The sequence below is a fragment of the Ictalurus punctatus genome, chromosome 1 (genome assembly GCF_001660625.3).
Source record: "Ictalurus punctatus breed USDA103 chromosome 1, Coco_2.0, whole genome shotgun sequence".
Lineage (NCBI taxonomy): Eukaryota > Metazoa > Chordata > Actinopteri > Siluriformes > Ictaluridae > Ictalurus > Ictalurus punctatus.
The window spans coordinates 24,814,562-24,834,357 of record NC_030416.2 but is presented as its reverse complement, the minus strand read 5'-3'; the positions used below and the strand labels follow the sequence as shown (position 1 = coordinate 24,834,357).

The window sequence follows — 19,796 nt, the reverse complement described above, 5'->3', positions numbered from 1 at the left end:
TAACGAAAAGCCTTTATATAGGCCACCAATTTACTGACCCAGCTGATATTCATTTGCACAGATAGGAAGTATAATTACTTACGGATTTCAGCTGGTTCCTTGCCTTACCTTGCCTTGGAGAACTGCTTTTTCTTAGCAGGTTCAATAAGTTTTTCCTGTGTCTTTCCACTTTATTACACACTTTATTTATTGGACGTTAATGTTGTGAATTCTTTAAATTTCCATATTTCTTGAGTTAATACTGATGTCTGTTGAAAATTTCATGTGAATAGCCTCATTGGAAATATATTTAGTGAAAAAATGTTGACACATTCAATACTTATTTCGCCGCTGTACTTTCATTTTGATCTGTTTTGGACAAAAGTCTCTGACCATATTGTTCGCTAATGAATGTGTGTTCCTGTGTATCCCTGCCTCATGCTCATTATTCTCATGGAAGGCCTCAGATCCATCATGACCCTGACCAAGCAGTTACGTAGTGAAGATGAATGAATGATATATTTAGTGTATAGTGCAGATATTTTCAAGTATTGATATTTTTGCCTTATCACCCACCCCTAATCACTATCACTAATTATACTGAGAAGTTAAGACTTGCGCATAAAATGTTAAACAGTATAAAATGTTCACAACAGAGACAAGTGTGTCTCTAGTGCCCTACAAGTGTTTTGAAGTACCAAATGGCAAAAATGATAAGCGAATCTACAGTCACTTTCCCACTAAGACCAGACACCTGACCCTCTTCTCCCTCCTGTGAGAGTGTACGCTGTCTCCATTAATGAAAGAAAGGCGAAGCCGCAAGCAGCCGTAGGGTCCAAACAATTATTTTGTATTTGCCTTTCCTCTGGGGAGCCGAGCCCCTCACGGCCCGTTGTGCTAATGGAGAGTGACAGAGAGGAGAGAGATATCACAACAGGCAGCAGCGACTGCTCATATCCTCTCTCTTCACTGCCTTTCAGCCCAGCTGAGCCACTTGGCCCCCATGATCGTTATTATGCATAGCTTCCTTTTTGTTATTCACCTGTGCCAGCGTTCACTTCCTCTCAACTGTTCTTCACCGTTCCCTCTGCTTCTTCTAGGAGTCTTTTCTCTCGGCTGGGTCAGAGGTGTTTGGTGTGTGTGGGTGGGTGGGTTGGGGTGCATGCCTCTTTGTCTTACTTTAAAATTGTGTGTGTGCTTGTCTTAAGACTGTGTGTGCTTATTTTAAAGTTGTGTGTTTGCACATTCATTTATGTCTGTGGACTGGAATATGAGGTTTGAAGAACTTTTTCCTCTCCTACGTTATTATTTCAGTAATGTCAGTGTTATTATAACCACATTTTAATAAGGGTGAGTGATGATATTGAGATGGTTATTTAAAGATTATTATCTTTGAACGGTAGCATGAGCTCATCATGCATTCTGACCCAGAGCCACGAACGTTTACCGAGGTTAACTGAGTTCCGCAAATTCCATTTAAGCATTGCCCTTTTATTTTCCCTCTAAAGCTGCATGTATATTGTCATGGCTTATCTTGCAGCCTCTCCTGGACGCCTTGGCGGATCTCCCAGAGTGGTATGGTGTGAAAGCGATGCAGGCCAACTGGATTGGGGAATGCTCAGGCTGCTATTTCGACCATGTGCTGAGGGTGAGCCAATTCTTTCTCTCCTGATTTGAAAAGCCTTCACTTTTTCCCCCTTGATGAGTTTCAGGCATGATCTCTGTGTCTCAATTCTGAAGGTCTCTAGTTTGTTTCACAATGTACCGGAACCAAATTGTTTTGTGTTTTCGGTATGTGTTGTTTTGAGCATTCCTAATCACCCCACCTTTCGTCCTCACTCTCTCTCTCTCTCTCTCTGTCTCTCTCTCTCTCTCTCTCTCTCTCTCTCGGTTCTTCCTCTTCTCTTATTATCTGGTAGACTAGACGTCTTGTAGCTCTTATGTCACTCGAAAATACGTAAGAGATGTTTTGATTTTATCTGTGACTTGTTCCGATTGGCATTTATCATTTTTTATCAATATTTCTGTGTGTATACAGTATGCTTTTTGTATCATTCAACTAAGAAGCTTTCACTGAACGATGGTGTCGGTGTGACTTCTTCCTGGGCCCAGACCAGAGGAAATCAGCCAAAGCAGGGTTCAAATTTTGGTTCTGACTGATATCGGACAGAGAACTTAGCACCCCTTCTCATTTTCATTATTTTTCCTCACCATATTTAACTGTCCAGAGTCTTTGTGCCCATGAATTTGCATCATGACGTCTGAACATTTTATTGCATTTTGTGCATTTTATTACACTTTGTGTCAGCTTGAGCTCAAGGCTATGTGAGCTGCTCTTCCTCTATCTCGTTATGAGAGGAAATATGTTCAGTTAGCAATGGCCTTGCTTATTAAATCATTAATTTCATTTCCAAAGGGTTGAGCAAGTAGAGTGTGTAGGTGGGCAAAGACAGATGAGATGGCCATGATTGTCATTGCGTCTCTCAAATAGCTTTTATGTGCAAGTTATGTACTTTACAAGAGAAATTAAATTCTTGAAAACTGTACTGACGTTACTCTAAATTAAGTTTTTTGTCTCATAATCCAGGCAAACAATTTATTCTCATCTGACCATAATATTTCTTGCTTTCTCTCTCTCTCTCTCTCTCTCTCTCTCTCTCTCTCTCTCTCTCTCTCTCTCTCTCTCTCGTGCTTCTTTCTCTGTTAGTTGGATGACAAAGAGACAGGTGAGGTCCTGTCTGCTTACACGTCTTCCCCTGAAGCTGTGTTTGGAGCTGCGTTCATCTCGATCCTCCCTTCTCATCGGCTTTTGCACGGCTCCAGTCCTGTAGGACCTGCTCTGCACAAAGCGCTTCAGCCTGGAAGAAGTGAGACACACACACACACACACACACACACAACATACTTACACACACCAAAATATATTTAGCTGCGAGTTTATGTCTACTTTTTTGCTGTGCTAGGGACATTTTTATCAGATTTTCCTTCCATAAAGGTGCATTTTGTTCATATAGAATTACTGTGTTCTGTACTTGTATTGTGCAGTTGTGCCGCACTACACACACTACTCTACCGTGTGTGTAACATGCTACTGCTGTGTTGAGAATATCCCACCACACACTTATGATTCATTCAACATTCATGCCTAACAAGCAGGCATAATTTGAGTCAGATATTTATAGATTTGAAGTAATACACAGTTGAGGTCATAAGTTAACATACGCCTTGAATCTGCAAAATGTTAATCATTGCAAAAAAAATTAGAGGGATCAAAAACTGAATGTTGTTTTTTATTTATTCCTGCCCTGAATAAGCTATTTCACATAACAGATGTCTACATATAGTCCACAAGACATAATAATAACTGAATTTACACAAATGAAATAGTTCCAAAAGTTCACATACGCTGGATTATTAATACTGTGTGCTGCTACCTGGATGATCAACGACTGTGTTTATGTTTTGTGATAGTTGTTCATGAGTCCCTTGTTTGTCATGAGCAGTTAAACTGCCCACTGTTCTTCAGAAAAATCCTCCAGCTCCTGTATATTCTTTGGTTTTACATCGTCTTCTACATATTTGACCCCTTTCCATCAGTGACTATGTGATGTTGAGATCCATCTTTCCCTCTGAGGACAACTGAGGGACTCGTACACAACTATTACAAAAGGTGCAATCATTCACTGATGCTCAAGAAGGCAACACAATACATTAAGAACCGGGGGGTCTAAACTTTTAAACAGGATGATCTGTGTAAATTATTATTTTTGTTTAAAGATCATATTTTTTCATTTAGTACTGCCCTTCAGAAGCTACATAAGATATTTACCTGTTTCCCAGAAGACAAAATAATAACAATTTACACTGATCAATCTTGTTGTTGATCATCCAGGTAACGACACACAGTATTAATAATCAAAAGCATATGTAAACTTTTGAACTGATTCATTTGTGTAAGTTCACCGATTTATTGTATCTTGTGGACTATATGTAAACATCTGTTATGTGAAGTAGCTTATTCAGGGCAGAACTAAATAAAAAACGGAATGAAATTTTTATCATCCCTCTTTTTTTTATTATTATTATTATTATTAACATTTGGCAGATTTTGCATGGTGTATGGAAACTTATGACCTCAACTGTAAGCATATAATAAAGGGTACAGCTTTCTTCCTGTTTAAACACACACTATTTACACAAGTGTGTAAATAAACATATAAAAAAAATATAAATAGTGTGTTTAGAAACACACTATTTACACAAGATAATAGTTTCTTGTACGAATGTATTGAAACAATAAAACAGGCATAAAATAACTTCCTTTGCTATAAAATACATATCATCACCAACATTCCAGTGTATTTTAATGGTAGTTATTAAACTTGAAGATATTTTCTGATGTACATTATTTTGATTAACTAAGAAAGGCAGGGCTTCTAGAGGGTCTTAGGTTGTAACATGGGTTTTACTGAGATCTTCCTTTACTGTGCAGATTAATCTCACTGCTGCAAGTAAGCACATTTAGACAGATTTCAAGGCTCTGTCCTGAGCCACGCAATGCATGCTAATTAGTACGCCTGAATATTAATTTCACCAGTGGTTTAGTAGCATACTATTTAGAACAGTAGTATGTAGTTTGAAGGGAAAAACTGTTCCTCGACTGTAATCTCACAGTGGACAGCATGCACTAAGTATCAAAGTTTTTTCCAAAACCATGTGCACCTCCTGAGCTGTTGGATTTAGCTAGCTAAAATGTAGGGTGGAGAGCAAAACTAATTTCTGGTTATTACCATTTGTTTATCTGGGTATTTTGTTCTCCTGCTTTTAAATGTGCTCTGCACAAACTGGATAGTATTAGCACTCTAGCTAAAGCTCACACCTGGGAATGAAAATGAATGTATTTGGATTTGGTGTTTGTTAAAACGTGTTTCTTCACTGTATCTATGTGGAACTGCTCCCTCTGTGGAGAGCTCATAGCTAATATGCAGTCACTCGAGCACACCCACACACGCAGTTAACGAGACACTATTAGTTCTCAAATGCTGACTTCTGGCCCATAGACTCACTCAGTGAGGTCACTGCACTTAACGTGTTCACTGGGCGTGAGGTTCCAGTTGTCATCTCTGCTAAGACTGAGTTTCCTGGACATCTCGACACTGTGATAGGTGAGCATATGTGTTCATTGGTGTTCATATGTGTTAGAATTTTCCTCTTTGACAGAGTGTCTGTAGTGCTACCGGCTTTGGCTGTTTGTGATTCGCTATACACTGGTAAACATGCCACCCTTTCCCAGCATGCTCTGTGTAATTTTCATCACCTAATCCTGCTGGTCTTACTCAGACGCTACTTGCGAAATCTCCTCTGTGTCAAATCTCCAGGGTGTGAAAGTGAAAGAGTGAATAAGTTGGTGGGTGAGTGAACATAAATGAGTGAGTCTGTGTGTGAAGGAGTGACTGAGTGAATCTGTTAGCCAGTGGGGGAGTGAGGCTGTGAGTGGGGGAGTGAGCCTGGGAGTGCGAGTGGGGGAAGTGAGCCTGGGAGTGCGAGTGGGGGAAGTGAGTCTGGGAGTGCGAGTGGGGTAGTGATGCTGGGAGTGCGAGTGGGGGTGTGAGGCTGGGAGTGGGGGATTGAGGGGGTAAGCAGCTCAAGGAGTGAAGCGAGCCTGTAAGTGAGTGAGTGAGTGAGTGAGTGAGTGGATGAGAATAAATGAGGGACTGAGAGTGTGTGTGAATGAGTGAATGTGAGGGATTATAATATGGATCATAGTCCTTTGGTGTAATGCTCATTCAAATAACCCCATTAAAATCTCTGTGTGTGCATGTGTATGTGGGGGTTGGGGACAGGCATCCCTGACAGCAGTGAGGAGGATGCATGTGTGGCCCAGGAGCTGGGTGTTAGCTGGGAATCAGTAGTGAAGAGTGAAGAAGATGGAAGTTACACTCTAATCAACTCTTCTGAGGTACACACTCCTCAAGTGCACCATGTCTCAAACAAACCAACTACAGACATACATTCATTTCAGGGTCCCTTTACTTCCCAGCCTGAAATATTCCTGAAAATGACACAATTGGTAACTACACGTCATGAATGCAGATGTGGTTCTTGAGAGATACGAAAGTGGGGTGGTTAGAAATGGACTATTTAATTCTTCATAATGTACTACTACAATCACATGCCAGTCAGTTACAATGGGCATGTGGTGAAATGCTTGTCAAAGTTAGTGTCATGTTTTCTTGTTACTTACATAAAGGATTTGGAGGCAGATTCCACTTGCACTGGAGAAGAAATAAAGTGTTTGACAAAGCCTTAAATTTCTTTTTAACACTGCTGTAACACCAGATTTATGTCTAACAGCCTCAAGTCAAATATGTTATTGAGTCTATTAATTAGAGCTGCACAATTAATCCTATTTTTGGAGTCCCTGATTAATTAAAAAAAAAATGACTGTGATATTTATGAGCATTCACATGCTTCACATTCTTGTGTTTTAACTGTATAGGTTGATGGAGTTGTTCATTTGTTTCATTGATTGTGTATTATTTTGCATTTAAGAGATCCATTCAGTTAATCTGATTAATTCACAATCTATTTAATTCAAAGATTTTGAAGAACATACCATAATAAACTAATAAAAATACAGTGTAAAAGAAAAGTGTTTTCAGTTGGTTTCAAATGATATAATTTTATGGTGAATAATCATGATTTCAACATTGAGCAAACAATTGTAATTATATAATTTTATCATTCATAATCATTGCCAGTATTATTGTAGTTCACAGGACAGTCCCGAGAGGAGGCCTTCAATTCAATTACCCAGAAAGCCCGGAAAAGAAATGTGGGTGGTTACCTCACAAGTTCAAAGCTGAGGGACTGGTTGATCTCACGGCAGAGGTACTGGGGTACGCCCATTCCCATAGTGCATTGCAGCTCCTGCGGTCCGGTGTCAGTTGCTGTGGAGGAGCTGCCAGTCATGCTGCCTAAAGTGACTTCCCTTACTGGGAAAGGGGCAAGACCCCTGCAGTCTGCTCAGGAATGGGTCAACTGCTCATGTCCTAGGTAAAACTCCATTCCTCTGACTCTCACTATAGCTCTACTTTAACACCCAGCTCCATGAGTGCCAAGATATTACACTGCATGGTCTTTCTGTTTGCTGAAGGGTCTTGTAGAGATGGTGATTGCAGAAAGTGTCTGGCCATTCAGCAAAATTAAAACATTGGACTGAGAAAATGAAAAGTTGTTGTATTCCTTTACCATCACTGACCTCCTCTTTGAGACTATGGGTGCTGTCAGAACTGAGTCACAAAGTCTATAAGGGATGACTGGAGATATGATTCTTCCTGAGTTTAAAATGGTTTTGAGGTTAACTTGGAGTTGAGTCTCAGACCGTAAAGCATGGTTATGCAATAAGTACTAGAATCACTGAAATGACTTCTTTGGGCTAAATGCCAGTCACACTAAGGAAGAAATCATAGCAAAATGTACAGTCTGTGCAGAGCATTTTTTCTGACTCACCTGAGACACATTCCACGCCTCCGCAATGGTTTGACAGGTTAAAGTTAAAAAAGGATGTAGCACAATTCTCCTCTCAACACAAATGCAGATAAGCCAAGCCATGCTCGGTAGCTGATGTTTGCCTCATTTGCTTTAGCTGACAAGCAAGGGATGCTTGTAGCCTCCAACTTAGCACTGTCAAATTATCCACGTCTCTTTAAAACACATAGTTTGGCTTAATAGTATAATCATTCTTACGTAAATAATGCCATACAATGTAAAAATAAGTCTGTTTAAGTCTAGGGTAGTGGGTGGTGTTGATGCCTCACAGCTTCAAAGTTTCCAAGCTTGATCCTGTGCGTGATTTACTGTCTATGTGAAGTTCTCCCTGTGTCCATGTGGGTTTCCTCCTGGTTCTTTGGTTTCTTTCCACCTCACAAAAACATGCCAGTAGGTGAATTGGCTACACTAAATTGCTCCCAGAAGTGTGAATGAATGTGTGCATGGTGACCTGCAGTGTATTGGCATCTCATCCCATGCATTCCTGATTTGTGCTCAGTGGTCTTGGTATAAGCTCTGGATCTACCATGACCCTGACCAAGATAAGAGTTACTGAAGATGAATGATGACTTTCTGAGCTCTGGAAATCTGCATGCCACACTGTTGTTAGAAACCTATAGGCTGAGTAAGAAATGTACTTAAGAGGGCCCCTACTTCTATTTTTACCTGTGTGTACTTTTGTCCATTTATATAGGTAAACATGTCATAAAGTGGCAGTAAATACATGAGTCTGTTTGATATTACTTAACAGCCCAAAATTATTTAAATGAAATATTCTGAAGTTATTTAACTAATCGATTACATTGTATATTTTTTCATTAGAATATTCCTATACCATTTCTCAGTTCCTTTTCTGTTTTAATTTACATGACTGCTGCCTTGCCTGTTAGTTTTTGGAATAAGATACTACAATCTTTAAAGTCAGACGATTTTGTCACAGTGAAAACTTTAGCCATTGAGGTTGATTGATTCTTGTAATTATAGAGAGACTAGAAGACCTCTTATCTGTTGAGAATGTCGTTGTGACAGTTTGAGGAAAATGACTTCAGTTTTTAACTGATCCTCCCACATCCAATCAGACAGGCTACGAAGTGAAGATGGAGTGCGAGATAAGGATTATCGGCCTAGTCTCTGCAAAGAGCTAAAAAAAAGCTGCAAGTCATTTCCTGAGCAGTGATATTGTCTTTGTGTGGTCTTGCTGTTAGCAGCCAGAGGACTAATTGAAAGCCTGCTGCCGGCCAGCATTCACAAAAACCCAACTGTTGTCCTGCCTGTAGCCAAACTGGTGCTGAGGATGCTCATGACAATTATTACATTTTCGAGTGATGAATACACAACCCAACGCCAGAAATTTCTACCCACTCCTGTGGAGTCGTAGCCACCAACATTTCAACAATTCCAGTTAAGTAAACTTTTTTCCTTCCAAATGAATGTCGAGCCAATTTGAAGTCATCTTGGATGTTCACGGTTAAAGCACTCTAAGAGCATCTTATTACAGCAGATTGGCATAATGAGTTTGAAAATGATTCAAGCAAACCCGGAGCAGCTGAGTCTGGCTCACTTCAGCTAAGCACCACTCTATCCAAGAGCCAGTAGTGTGGGCAGACACAAAATACACACACCCACAGTTAGTCTCCTCTTCAACAAGCCTCAGCTGTTACTGTCTGTCTAATGGGGTCTCTCATCTCCTCAGTGGACAAATAGCTGCCATTATCTCAGTCAGGTACAGAGATATAATACTTCACCATAGACCCTTTTGAGCCATAAATCTATGTGAGACTGAGACCTGAATTACACATTTACACATTCAGACTCACTTAGCCAGAGACAAAATGGCTTAGGGATGCTAAAATCCACATTTTTTATTATGCAGAAAATTACATTGCCTCTTTTGCCCATATGGATCCTCTGTCTCACACACACTTCAATCTCCACAGGACACTTCATTATGGGTTGCATGAACATTTCCATTCTTTAAAATGGCACCTGGCTTTTAAAGAATTAACCTGCTACACCTTGAGGTAGTTGCTTAGCAATGTGGTGGACTCAGGCTCAAACTATAAGCATCAGATTAGACATAGGGGAGGTCAATGTTGCAAAAATATCTTATCATATATCATACTTGACAGTTTTTACAATATGTATCACAATAATCTAAATATTGGAACATATACTGTACATGTTGTGTAAAGTATCGTTTCTATTATCTTTGTATTTTAAAATATTATAAAACAAACGATTTAACAAAAGTTTCAGAGAATATGTTTGGAAAAAATGTGCAAGAAAAAAAATGTGCAAATGGGCTAACAGCAAGTCAGACACTTGTTATTGTTGAGCAGCGGTTGTCAACTGGCAGAGCATGGTCCTGATGCAGACCCAGCAAAGTATTTCAGCACACTGAACTGAGGAAAAAATACTGTAGCAGAGCCAATAAATATATGGGGGGAAAAACTCACTATAGTTCAGCATCACACCACAGATTAGATTAGTCATAGGGCTAGACACATTAGCTCAGAAAGGAGAGCGTTTTCACAGATTTCTCATTTTATTTACCCTCTCTGTTGTGATTACTGAACAGATGACGTGGTGTGTTTAAAAAAAAACAAAAAAGTTGACAATGACATATTGTTCATAGATGATAAGACAAAGACCAGGGTGACATTTTTCCAAGGTTTCTCAAGGTTTAATATTGTGCATTGTGGGATGCATTACTTCTCACAATGTATGTAAAGAGTGGTTATCTCCTCTGCCCTCTCACATCAACAAGGCATTTCTGTGTAAACTCTAGAGACTGTTGTGTGTGTGAAAATTCCAAGAATTCAGCAGTTTCTGAAATACTAAAACCAGCCCATTTGGCAACAACAACCATGCCACATCCCCCCCGCCCCCCCATTTCTGATGTTTAATGTGAACATTAGCTGAAGTTCTTGACCTTTACCTGTATGATATTATGCATTGTGCTGCTGCCACATGATTGGCTGATTGGCTAATTGCATGAATGAGCATGGGTGCTGGTGTTCCTGTTAAAGTGGCCAGTGAGTGTATATCACCACATTTATGTTTACTAACAGATCACCAGCTAAACATTAGTGGAATTTATCATTATATCAATATCAACTTATTGTCTAAGGGTGAGCATGGTACTGATTGGTACTGATAGTCCACTGGACCAATGGAGGTTTGTGTGCGTGTGGGCACTTTTTGTCCTGTACTTTCTTGTGTCTCCCCTGGTGGACAAGTTGTACTTCTGATTTTTGTGGTGAAAGAGCTTTGGATGACATTTTGTTTGCTTTGGAGAAAAGAGATGGATGGTGGTACTGCAACACAAACATACAGCCACATAAGCACTGCGCTGCTCTGGGCTTGGCTTGAAATTCCCAGTGCTGTGTCCAGTAGCGCTCAGTCCCTCAATAACACACAGAGCATAATGACAGAGATGGAGTGGCCCAATAGCTGACATTTCCACTCTAGTGATCATGCATGGACTGCTGCTCATTAGAAGCATTATTATAAATTATTGGTATTTTGCATTTGCTATGTTTTTGGTTATAGTGTCATGCTGGGCAGTGCAAACCAACAGAGAGACTTGCTTAAGGGAAGCCTGGAATTTAATTTAATCTACTGGGGGAAGTTGTTCAAGGACTATGAAGCCTGGTTAAATATGGTTATTTGATACCTGTTGTGATGTGTAGTTTCCATGAAGTAAGAGTGCAGTTACAATGGTTTCATTATTATTAAGTATAATGTATAATTATTGTTTGAAAAAAAATTGCTGTATTATTTATTTTTAATTTTAGATTTATATAGCATGGCTCAAATGATCAGCATATCTTTATTGTGAAGACATTTTATAAAACTGAATATAAGAGTAATGTGCCACTTTTTTTTGTTTTGTTTCTAAGTATTATACTCTGAACATACATTGATTTTTTTTTTTTTAATTTGCTGCTCTATTATGTCTGCAACGCTGTCTAGAAAAGACGAGTGAAACGCTAGAAAAGATGGTTGAAATGCTAAGAGACTGCTAATAATCCTTTTTTATTTCTATGGTTCCTGATGACAGATTGTTTTATGTCTGGCTTATTGCTATTTATTCATTTTTAACAGTAACTTCAGGCTGGAAACTCTAGTTGCTAGCCTGTCCAATGGCCTGAATAATTCTAACTTGGAATAAAATATCTGCATGTAAAACAAATGGATATATCTTATAGGTACTGATGTGTTAGTTAAGTCATGCTTTTGTGTTTCTCTGTATTGCAACCCTGCCTTTTCACACTCAGTTCTTTATCATGTCAGGTGTAAAGGTCCTGCTCAGAGAGAGACGGACACTATGGACACTTTTGTGGATTCTGCCTGGTACTATTTCAGATACACAGACCCACACAACTCGGAGAGGTAATTACAAAAGTTCATGAGGTTTCTTTTCATCCACATCTGTCTCTCACTATCTTTTGACCTGTTATGACATTTCATAACATTTAAGTAACAGGGCTGAGTTTAGCATAGAACTAACAAATACACAGTATGTGGTTATCTAACCTCAGTGCTAATGGCACAGGGACGTTAAGGACATTATAATAATTTGCTTTTCTTCTTCCCATGATCTTCAGGAAACTTCATACTGAACATGTGACTTATTGAACATTCCAAATATTTCATAGGGCTGAATGTGTTCAGGTAACACAGCCGAGTTAATGTTCTAGGGTACAAATAAAATATAAATCGTTCATTACCATTAATGGATGACTCATGCAAAAGGACGTTTGAAGCATAAAATGCTAAATGGATTCACACGTTATGGGCAAAAATGCTGTTTCAGTGTTTAATATGCACATAGGTGGATATGAAGTACACTTTACAATTTTTTGCCATTACATGTAAGATCAGTGGGATGCATCAGGGCAACCCAACTGTGGAATCAACAATATGGCAGCTTGACTGAAAAATAGATATTATATAAATATATAATATCCTCCACTCAGTCACACAATCCTCTTTAAATCTGTCTGTCTCTCTGTGTTTTCTGTTTCTTCCTGCACTCACATGCACACACATACACATATACATTAATGGTCAACAACTTATGATCACCAGAAAATAAAAAATAAATAAATTTATTTATATATATATATATATATATATATATATATATATATATATATATATATATATATATATATATATATATATATATATATATATATATATATATATATATAATGAATGTGTGTGTGTGTTTTTTCCTTCTTTTTTTTTCTGGTGATCATAAATTGTTGACCATTACCCATTGGTGATATCTTCACAAAAGAGGAGAATTTGCTAGCAGTGGAACATAATTTCCTGCTCTGTCAATTTTAAAATGTCTCACTGCAAAATATATGGATTTGAAAAGTATTGCTTTACACAGATCCACAGAAAACCAGTGTCAGTTTGACATTATCATCCATCTAAAGTTGAGCTTTCTCTAGTGTTTAGATGCACGCCTAGACTGCACAAGCGCACGCAAAACACAACTGCTCATCCAGCAATAACCTTCTCTTCTTTCTGAATTCTGTGGCTGGATGGCAATGCAAGGATGTCCTCTAGTGGTGGCCCATATATGCATTCATTCTTACAAACTAGTTTACAGTGTAATGTGTAAAAAGTATTTGTAGACAATTTGCTCGTATCCTGATCACACAGTGTAACTATGTCCTGTCTGCTGCAGGCCTTTCGATCGCTCTCTGGCTGACCAGTGGATGCCTGTGGATGTGTATATAGGAGGAAAAGAGCATGCAGTCATGCACCTGTACTACGCCCGTTTCCTCAGTCACTTCTGCAAGGACCAGGGCTTGGTCTCACACAAGTACATAATACAAATTAGAGATGCGATTTCACATCACTGGGATGGCAGAATTATAGCACTTCACCAATTAACATAACGTATAGCACTTTTGACAACAAACAACTTAATCTAGACAATCTTGACAGTGGCAGGGGACAAAACTCACTGAAGATGACATAAGAGAAGGGTCAGAAATGTCCTCTGGTTAATGCCTAGTAGGTGGGACTCTGACATTACTTTTGATGAAGAATTTTACTGTGGTAATACTGGTCATACATGCAAAGAATTGATGGATGGTAATGATTACATTTTAGATATGACAGAATTGGGCCTCATTTGTCCAACCCGATAGGAATGGATTTATTTATGAATCATTTAATCATTCACACAAATTCAAATACAGGTTTTGTGAAATGTTCATTGAGTCATGTTAATAACCTGAAGCTAAGCAATCTAAAAGAAATTCATTAATGAAGACAAATATGACTAGTCATTTGGACAAATGAAATGCCACCATATGACAAGAGTAAGAATTCATTTGTGCCTGTGGTGGCCGACACACTGTGATGACTGAGCTACTGCTAGTTGCTGGGTGTCACTAAATGGGAATCAGTTCTGCTGTAAATGCGCTTGGTCATTTTTGCAGTTTGTAAATCTGACATGAAACGTTTACACACAACTTTACGAAAAGATTGATAAATGAGGCCCAAACTGTTGAGTGAGTAAGAGTCTCAATATCTCAATAGAACATAGTATAATACAAGTTGAGGTGGACTGGAGCCACGTAAAATCAATTATTTTCTTCTAAAGGGAACCATTTAAGAAGCTGCTGGTGCAGGGCCTGATTAAGGGTCAGACCTTTCGAGTAGCTGAGAGCGGGCAGTATCTGAAGAAGGAGCATATTGATTTCACAGGTGTGTGTGTTTAGAGCTTTTACTCTGGGGCTCAGTGATCATTGTATCTCAAACTGCTGTTATCTGAGCCAGTTATGGTTGCTTGTTGCTGTGGACAAAAATAGATTATGCCTCACTGCAACTCAACAGCAGTCAGTTTAGTCATAGAAACCACTCGAGACAAATGCTATATAAATCTCCATCTTTCCACCTGTCTGTCTCTCTGTTTTTCTCTCCCTGTCTCTGTCTCTGGTGAGTATTGGACCGTACATGGCTGAACTGTTGCCAGGCAACCAGGTAAACAGGGAATTTCTGTCTGGACTGTGTGTATTATTGGTATCAAAGGGATTTTGTTAAATGGCTTCCTGTGTCATTAAGGACAGAGATGATGACTGGTTTATTCTTTTGTTTAATAGAGGTAATAGTTTACACATTTTTGGTCCTTTGGTTTGCACCCATGTTTTTAGAGATGGGATTTTAAAATCCTACACCGAATAGAGTTTGCCTCATCTCAGTATCTTAGTCCAGTTCAGACTGGTTTACATGTGTTTTTGCCATTTTCTAGCCTCCGAGCCTGTCCAGCGAGAAAGCGGGAAGCAGCTGCAGGTGAGCTGGGAGAAGATGAGTAAATCCAAGCACAACGGAATAGACCCTGAGGAAGTGGTGCAGCAGTATGGCATCGACACTGTGCGCCTCTACATCCTCTATGCCTCTCCACCCGAGCAGGACATCCTGTGGGACGTGAAGAGTGAGATGTCTCTAAATCCTAATGATCTGTTTTGATATGGGTAGACCCAGCTTCTCCCAGATTAGTTTAGTTGTTTTGTTTATTATAGGGTGAAAATGCGATATACAGATGCAGCCAGTCCTGAATTTCCAGCTGAAATACTTTCAGGTCCTCACTCTTTGTGTTATCCATGTGTAAAAGCTTCCCTAAGTCTAGATTGAGTATCATGCTTTAAAGAGGTCGTTTCTATTTTTAGAGTTCTCTGCTGGCTGCCAGGTGAATTGCATTTGTAATCAAAATGTTTACAAGCTTTCTCCCTCCTGCAAAGCAGTCCCATTTATTGGAACAGCTACTGTAAGCTTACAGTGCGTTTCGGTTGCCTTTTAAGGAAAAGGGGCAGATAATGCCATTTCTTTGCCAGTAGGCTTTAGACCAGAAAAAAAATATAAACAAAAACAAGAAATTAGCCAGATCCATGACAATATTGTTGTTGTGTTTTTTTTGTTTTGTTTTGTTTTTTTTAAAGATATCTTTGAAATTAATTGATACTTATGGGTCCAGAAACACTTTTACAGACATTCAGATGTATTGCATATTTTTGAAAATTCATAAGTGTTTTGTTTTCTTCAGTAATAATAATAATAACACCACCACCACAATACATTAAGGTTGCCTTAACTAACATTATTTCCTGCATTAACACATAACTTGAATAAATCATACTTTACGTTAATATATCAGCATATTATTAAACGTTTATTTAAATAGTAACATTTTTTATCTGTATTTTTGACATTTAAATTTTTGGGATTTGTATTTATGGTTCTGAATTTTTAAAATTCAAAATATTGTTCTGAATTTGTTTTACATCTGAATCTGTATTAAATGCACTACATAACAAAATGAATTTTATGTAATACAATGGGTATATGTATGAAATTATTCATATACTTTTTTTTATTTGTGCATTAGCTTCCAAGCTCTTTACAGGTGTACAAATTGAAAGTTGCTTTTTAGCATCAGTTTTGAATTAATTAATTCATTAATCTTCAGTGCTTTTTCATTTTGTTAATTAGTAACTTTGTAATACTTTTTTAAGAAAAAGGTGAAAGAACACCATATTTCGACTTTCATTTCTTACATTCATAGCACTGTAGAAAAACACAAGAATATCATTACACTTGTAAATAAATCCCAGTGCATCTACAGATACAGGCACAAGAGCTTATAGTACAAAGATAACAACACATGGTGTAGTAATGTGATTTTGATCCAAAGAGAGGCATGTTTCACTGAGTGTGTGTGTGTGTGTGTGTGTGTGTGTGTGTGTGTGTGTGTCGCTGACGCTCTCCCGGGTGTGCTGCGTTGGCAGTCTCGTCTCTGGGGGCTCGTCACTAAGCTGAGAGAGGCTCGTGAGGGCAGCGACACCCCCAACCCTTCTATCCTCAACAAGAAAGAGCGCTTAGAGGCTCGGAAGATCTGGGAGAATAAAAATCAAGCCATTGTGCAGGTCAGAGGAAGTACTTGCACTGATTATGATTATATAACTACATTGAATATCGTAAGTTCTACTATATCCTAATGTGTAACATCATAATTCAACTCTTATTTGGCTTGCACTCTTTGACCACTTGATGTCGCCAGTGTGGGGCTGATGTGTGTGTATATGTGTGTTGAATGATTAAAAAGAGACAATAGAATAATTTAGCAGAAGAGGCAGGCTGTCACCATTACCACACATTTATTGTTCATCTATAAAATGCAACCTGATCCCTATTTTAATTCCTTAGAAATTAGCAGAAAGGGTGTAGAGAAAAGATATTAAATTGAGCAGATGGTACTTTAGTGCAGGGTAAATAGCTTCTGATAGCCCAGGCTATTATATTATTGATTCCTCCAGAGACCCAGTTGGTTAAGAGGTCTGGCCTGTGCTCAATCCACCCAGAGCTTCTAACCCACACGCTCTCCCTTTGATTCTTGTTGTTGAAAATCCTCTGCCATCAATCATGTGCTTTTTAGCATGAAAGACGTCTATCAGCACCTGCAGCTTTCTACAGCTGATGTAGGATCAGTTTCCCTAACCCAAACCTTAACCTTAATCAGCATAAGAGAAGATACCACACTGCTCTAAGATCATCATAAAATTTCTACCTTCTGGTGGAAAAAAAACTTTCACCCTCAGGGCCCCATTATTTGCAGCTGGATTAGAGGAATAATGTTCACATTCTCTGTGCCCTTTCCTTAGCTGAAATATCTCAAGCAAAGGAATATCACTGGGACAAAGGAATTATGTTATCCTTCTAGTCTGGCTTTCACTCTTGGTACATTCACATTTGCATAAATTTTTAACCAAAAGTCATTTTGATGGTTAAACCTGCTGAGCTTTGTTGGCTTAAAACCGCACTTTAACAAATGTGCTGACGAAGGTATAAATTATCTGTCTTGTAAGTCATAACTCCTACAAAAATGAGACAAAAGAATGAGGACAAAATATATGGGGTTGAAGTGATAATAAAATAGATTTTGTTGAATACTTATGTGTAGTGTTTGGTTGTCAGGTCACCACTCACTTGACAGAAGACTTCCTGTTGAATGCAGCGATCTCACGGTTGATGGGCCTGACCAACACACTCTCTGTGAGTCTTCCATGCACACTCATCCTTTCTGTAGAGTTTTGCACACATACTAAACTCATTTACTAAAGTCATCAAACAGAATAATTTTATTAAGTCTGCGCTGGTGAAGTGCATTATAGCAATTGTCACAAGCAGAATAATAAGGGAAGTGATAGGTTTATAAATTATGACAGATGTTTGTGCACACCAACAGACAAGCATAACCACATCTGGTTGTGCTCTGTATGATTAAATCCATGCCGGGGTATTATTTTGAGTGACGAGATCAGTCAATGTACAAATCACTGTTTTGTCAATTTTGTCAAAGACATGCCTAAGTTTAAAAAGAAAAAAAAAAAACAAAACTGAAAATATGAGGGGTTTTATGGTTATATGTTTACAGAATATAAAGTCCACTGTGCTGTTATAGAATTTTCCACAACAACACTTTGTACTTTATGGTTTCTCTATAAAATGAGTGTTTTTAGGGTTTGTTTTTTTTTTTTTGGTTGATTAATTTCAAGAGAATTGGAAAAAGGGAGAGTCTTTTCCACTCTCTTGAAGTTATGACATAAGTGTCAACTAATTTGTCTCGTGGATGTTGCACATGAGTAAATGTATGTGAACTGTTCAAACTATGACTTTTTTTCATTATCAAAGACATTTCTGTAACTGTGGTTCAAGAGGATTAAAGCACTTTGTGCCATGCTGTTGTACTGTAGGAAAAGAATCAACTTTGGACATCATGCCACCATGTGGTTTCTTTTATTATTATTTTTTTTCCTGCCTTGTTTTATTCCTTATATAAAATATGAGAGCCAGCATGTTTCAAAATGCAAAAGCAGGCAATTAATCTTCTGTTATTATATTAGTTTACCACTGAGGGTTCACAGATGTCTAATGTTATTTTCATTTAGATTACATTAGGCTATTCAGTATAGACAGGTGGTGGAGGTGTAACTGATTTTAAGTGTTTTGAGGGGTTTCCACTAGCATAAATTGCACATGATATATTAACTGATATCACTGGCCGCATTATAATTATAATATGATATAATACATGATTATAATAAATATAATATTACTTGTTTGGTGGTAGTAAGTCAGACATATGGTCTTTTGAATCTATATGTTTATGCCTTTGTGTGTCTTAGATGGCTTTACAATGCACAGGAATGTGGTGCATGTTAATAATCCACAGCCACAAAAGGATTTAATGATCTGTTTTTCATTTAATCTTTATTCTGTCCTATAGCAAGCGTCTCCTCGTGTGGTTCTGCATAGTGTGGAATTTGAGCAGGCCCTTGTCTCGCTGTGTGTGATGGCTGCACCCATGGCCCCTCACCTGACCTCTGAGCTTTGGGCAGGTACGTGGGAGCTGATTTAAAAAAAAAATTAAATAAATAAAAAAGTATTTTAAAAAGTACTCCTCCATTTTATAAAAAGATTTTATTTATTACCCTTATCTAAGAAATATGCATGCATTTTAATCTCTGGTATAATTTACATGGAACTTGCATGCGGCCCTTGTTATTCTGAATACCACATGGGTCAGTGGCTCATTTTAATACCAGATTTGCAGAGGATTAAACAGGGAAATTAAGTGGGTAGAATTAATCCTCCTGGGTGTGTGCAGATGTGACAGCAGATCTAATTCCAAAACATTCCAACACCTCAGCTATGCTGGGAATACGTGTGTGTGTGTGTGTGTTTAATATGACAAATTATTGAACAAGCATGTACATTAGTAAAACTTCAATGTGCCTCGGCATCAATTCTACAGATCTCTGGAACTGTACTGGGAGGATAAACAGTATTGTTTCACATTTTGAAGTTTTGATAGTACTGGGAGAGAGCACTGTCAAACACATCAGTCCAAAACCTCCAATAGGTGTTCATCAGTTGAGATCTGGTAACTACGAAGGCCGTAGCATGTGATTTATACCATTTTCAAAATCATCAAACAATTCAGTGAGCCTTTATGCATTTTTATGGGAACATTGTGGTCCTGGAAGACATTCCTATCAGGACAGAAATGTTTTACCGTAGAATAAAGGTGATCAGTCAGAATAATTTTGTTGGTTTGGAGTGACTGGTCCTTCTAAGGGGACAAGTGGACCTAAACCATGCAAGCAAACTAACAGAGCCACTAGATTCCATCACTGTATGTGTCAAGCATTCAGCCCTGTACGCTTCTCTTGTCATAC

At 38.4% G+C, this 19,796-nt stretch overlaps 1 protein-coding gene across 3 annotated transcripts in view; it reads left to right on the top strand.

Moving 5' to 3' along the window:
• Positions 1 to 19,796, top strand: part of lars2 (leucyl-tRNA synthetase 2, mitochondrial) — a 54,283-nt gene that overhangs the window by 26,072 nt on the left and 8,415 nt on the right. For all 3 annotated transcript variants that reach the window (XM_053683227.1, XM_017477438.3, XM_017477444.3), the window contains 12 exons: positions 1,520 to 1,627; positions 2,687 to 2,846; positions 5,040 to 5,144; positions 5,823 to 5,938; positions 6,752 to 7,035; positions 11,827 to 11,925; positions 13,238 to 13,375; positions 14,165 to 14,268; positions 14,813 to 14,995; positions 16,315 to 16,484; positions 17,533 to 17,610; positions 18,845 to 18,956. In XM_053683227.1, the coding sequence (XP_053539202.1) occupies positions 1,520 to 1,627; positions 2,687 to 2,846; positions 5,040 to 5,144; positions 5,823 to 5,938; positions 6,752 to 7,035; positions 11,827 to 11,925; positions 13,238 to 13,375; positions 14,165 to 14,268; positions 14,813 to 14,995; positions 16,315 to 16,484; positions 17,533 to 17,610; positions 18,845 to 18,956 (1,657 nt within the window). The remainder of the gene's footprint in view (positions 1 to 1,519; positions 1,628 to 2,686; positions 2,847 to 5,039; positions 5,145 to 5,822; positions 5,939 to 6,751; positions 7,036 to 11,826; positions 11,926 to 13,237; positions 13,376 to 14,164; positions 14,269 to 14,812; positions 14,996 to 16,314; positions 16,485 to 17,532; positions 17,611 to 18,844; positions 18,957 to 19,796) is intronic.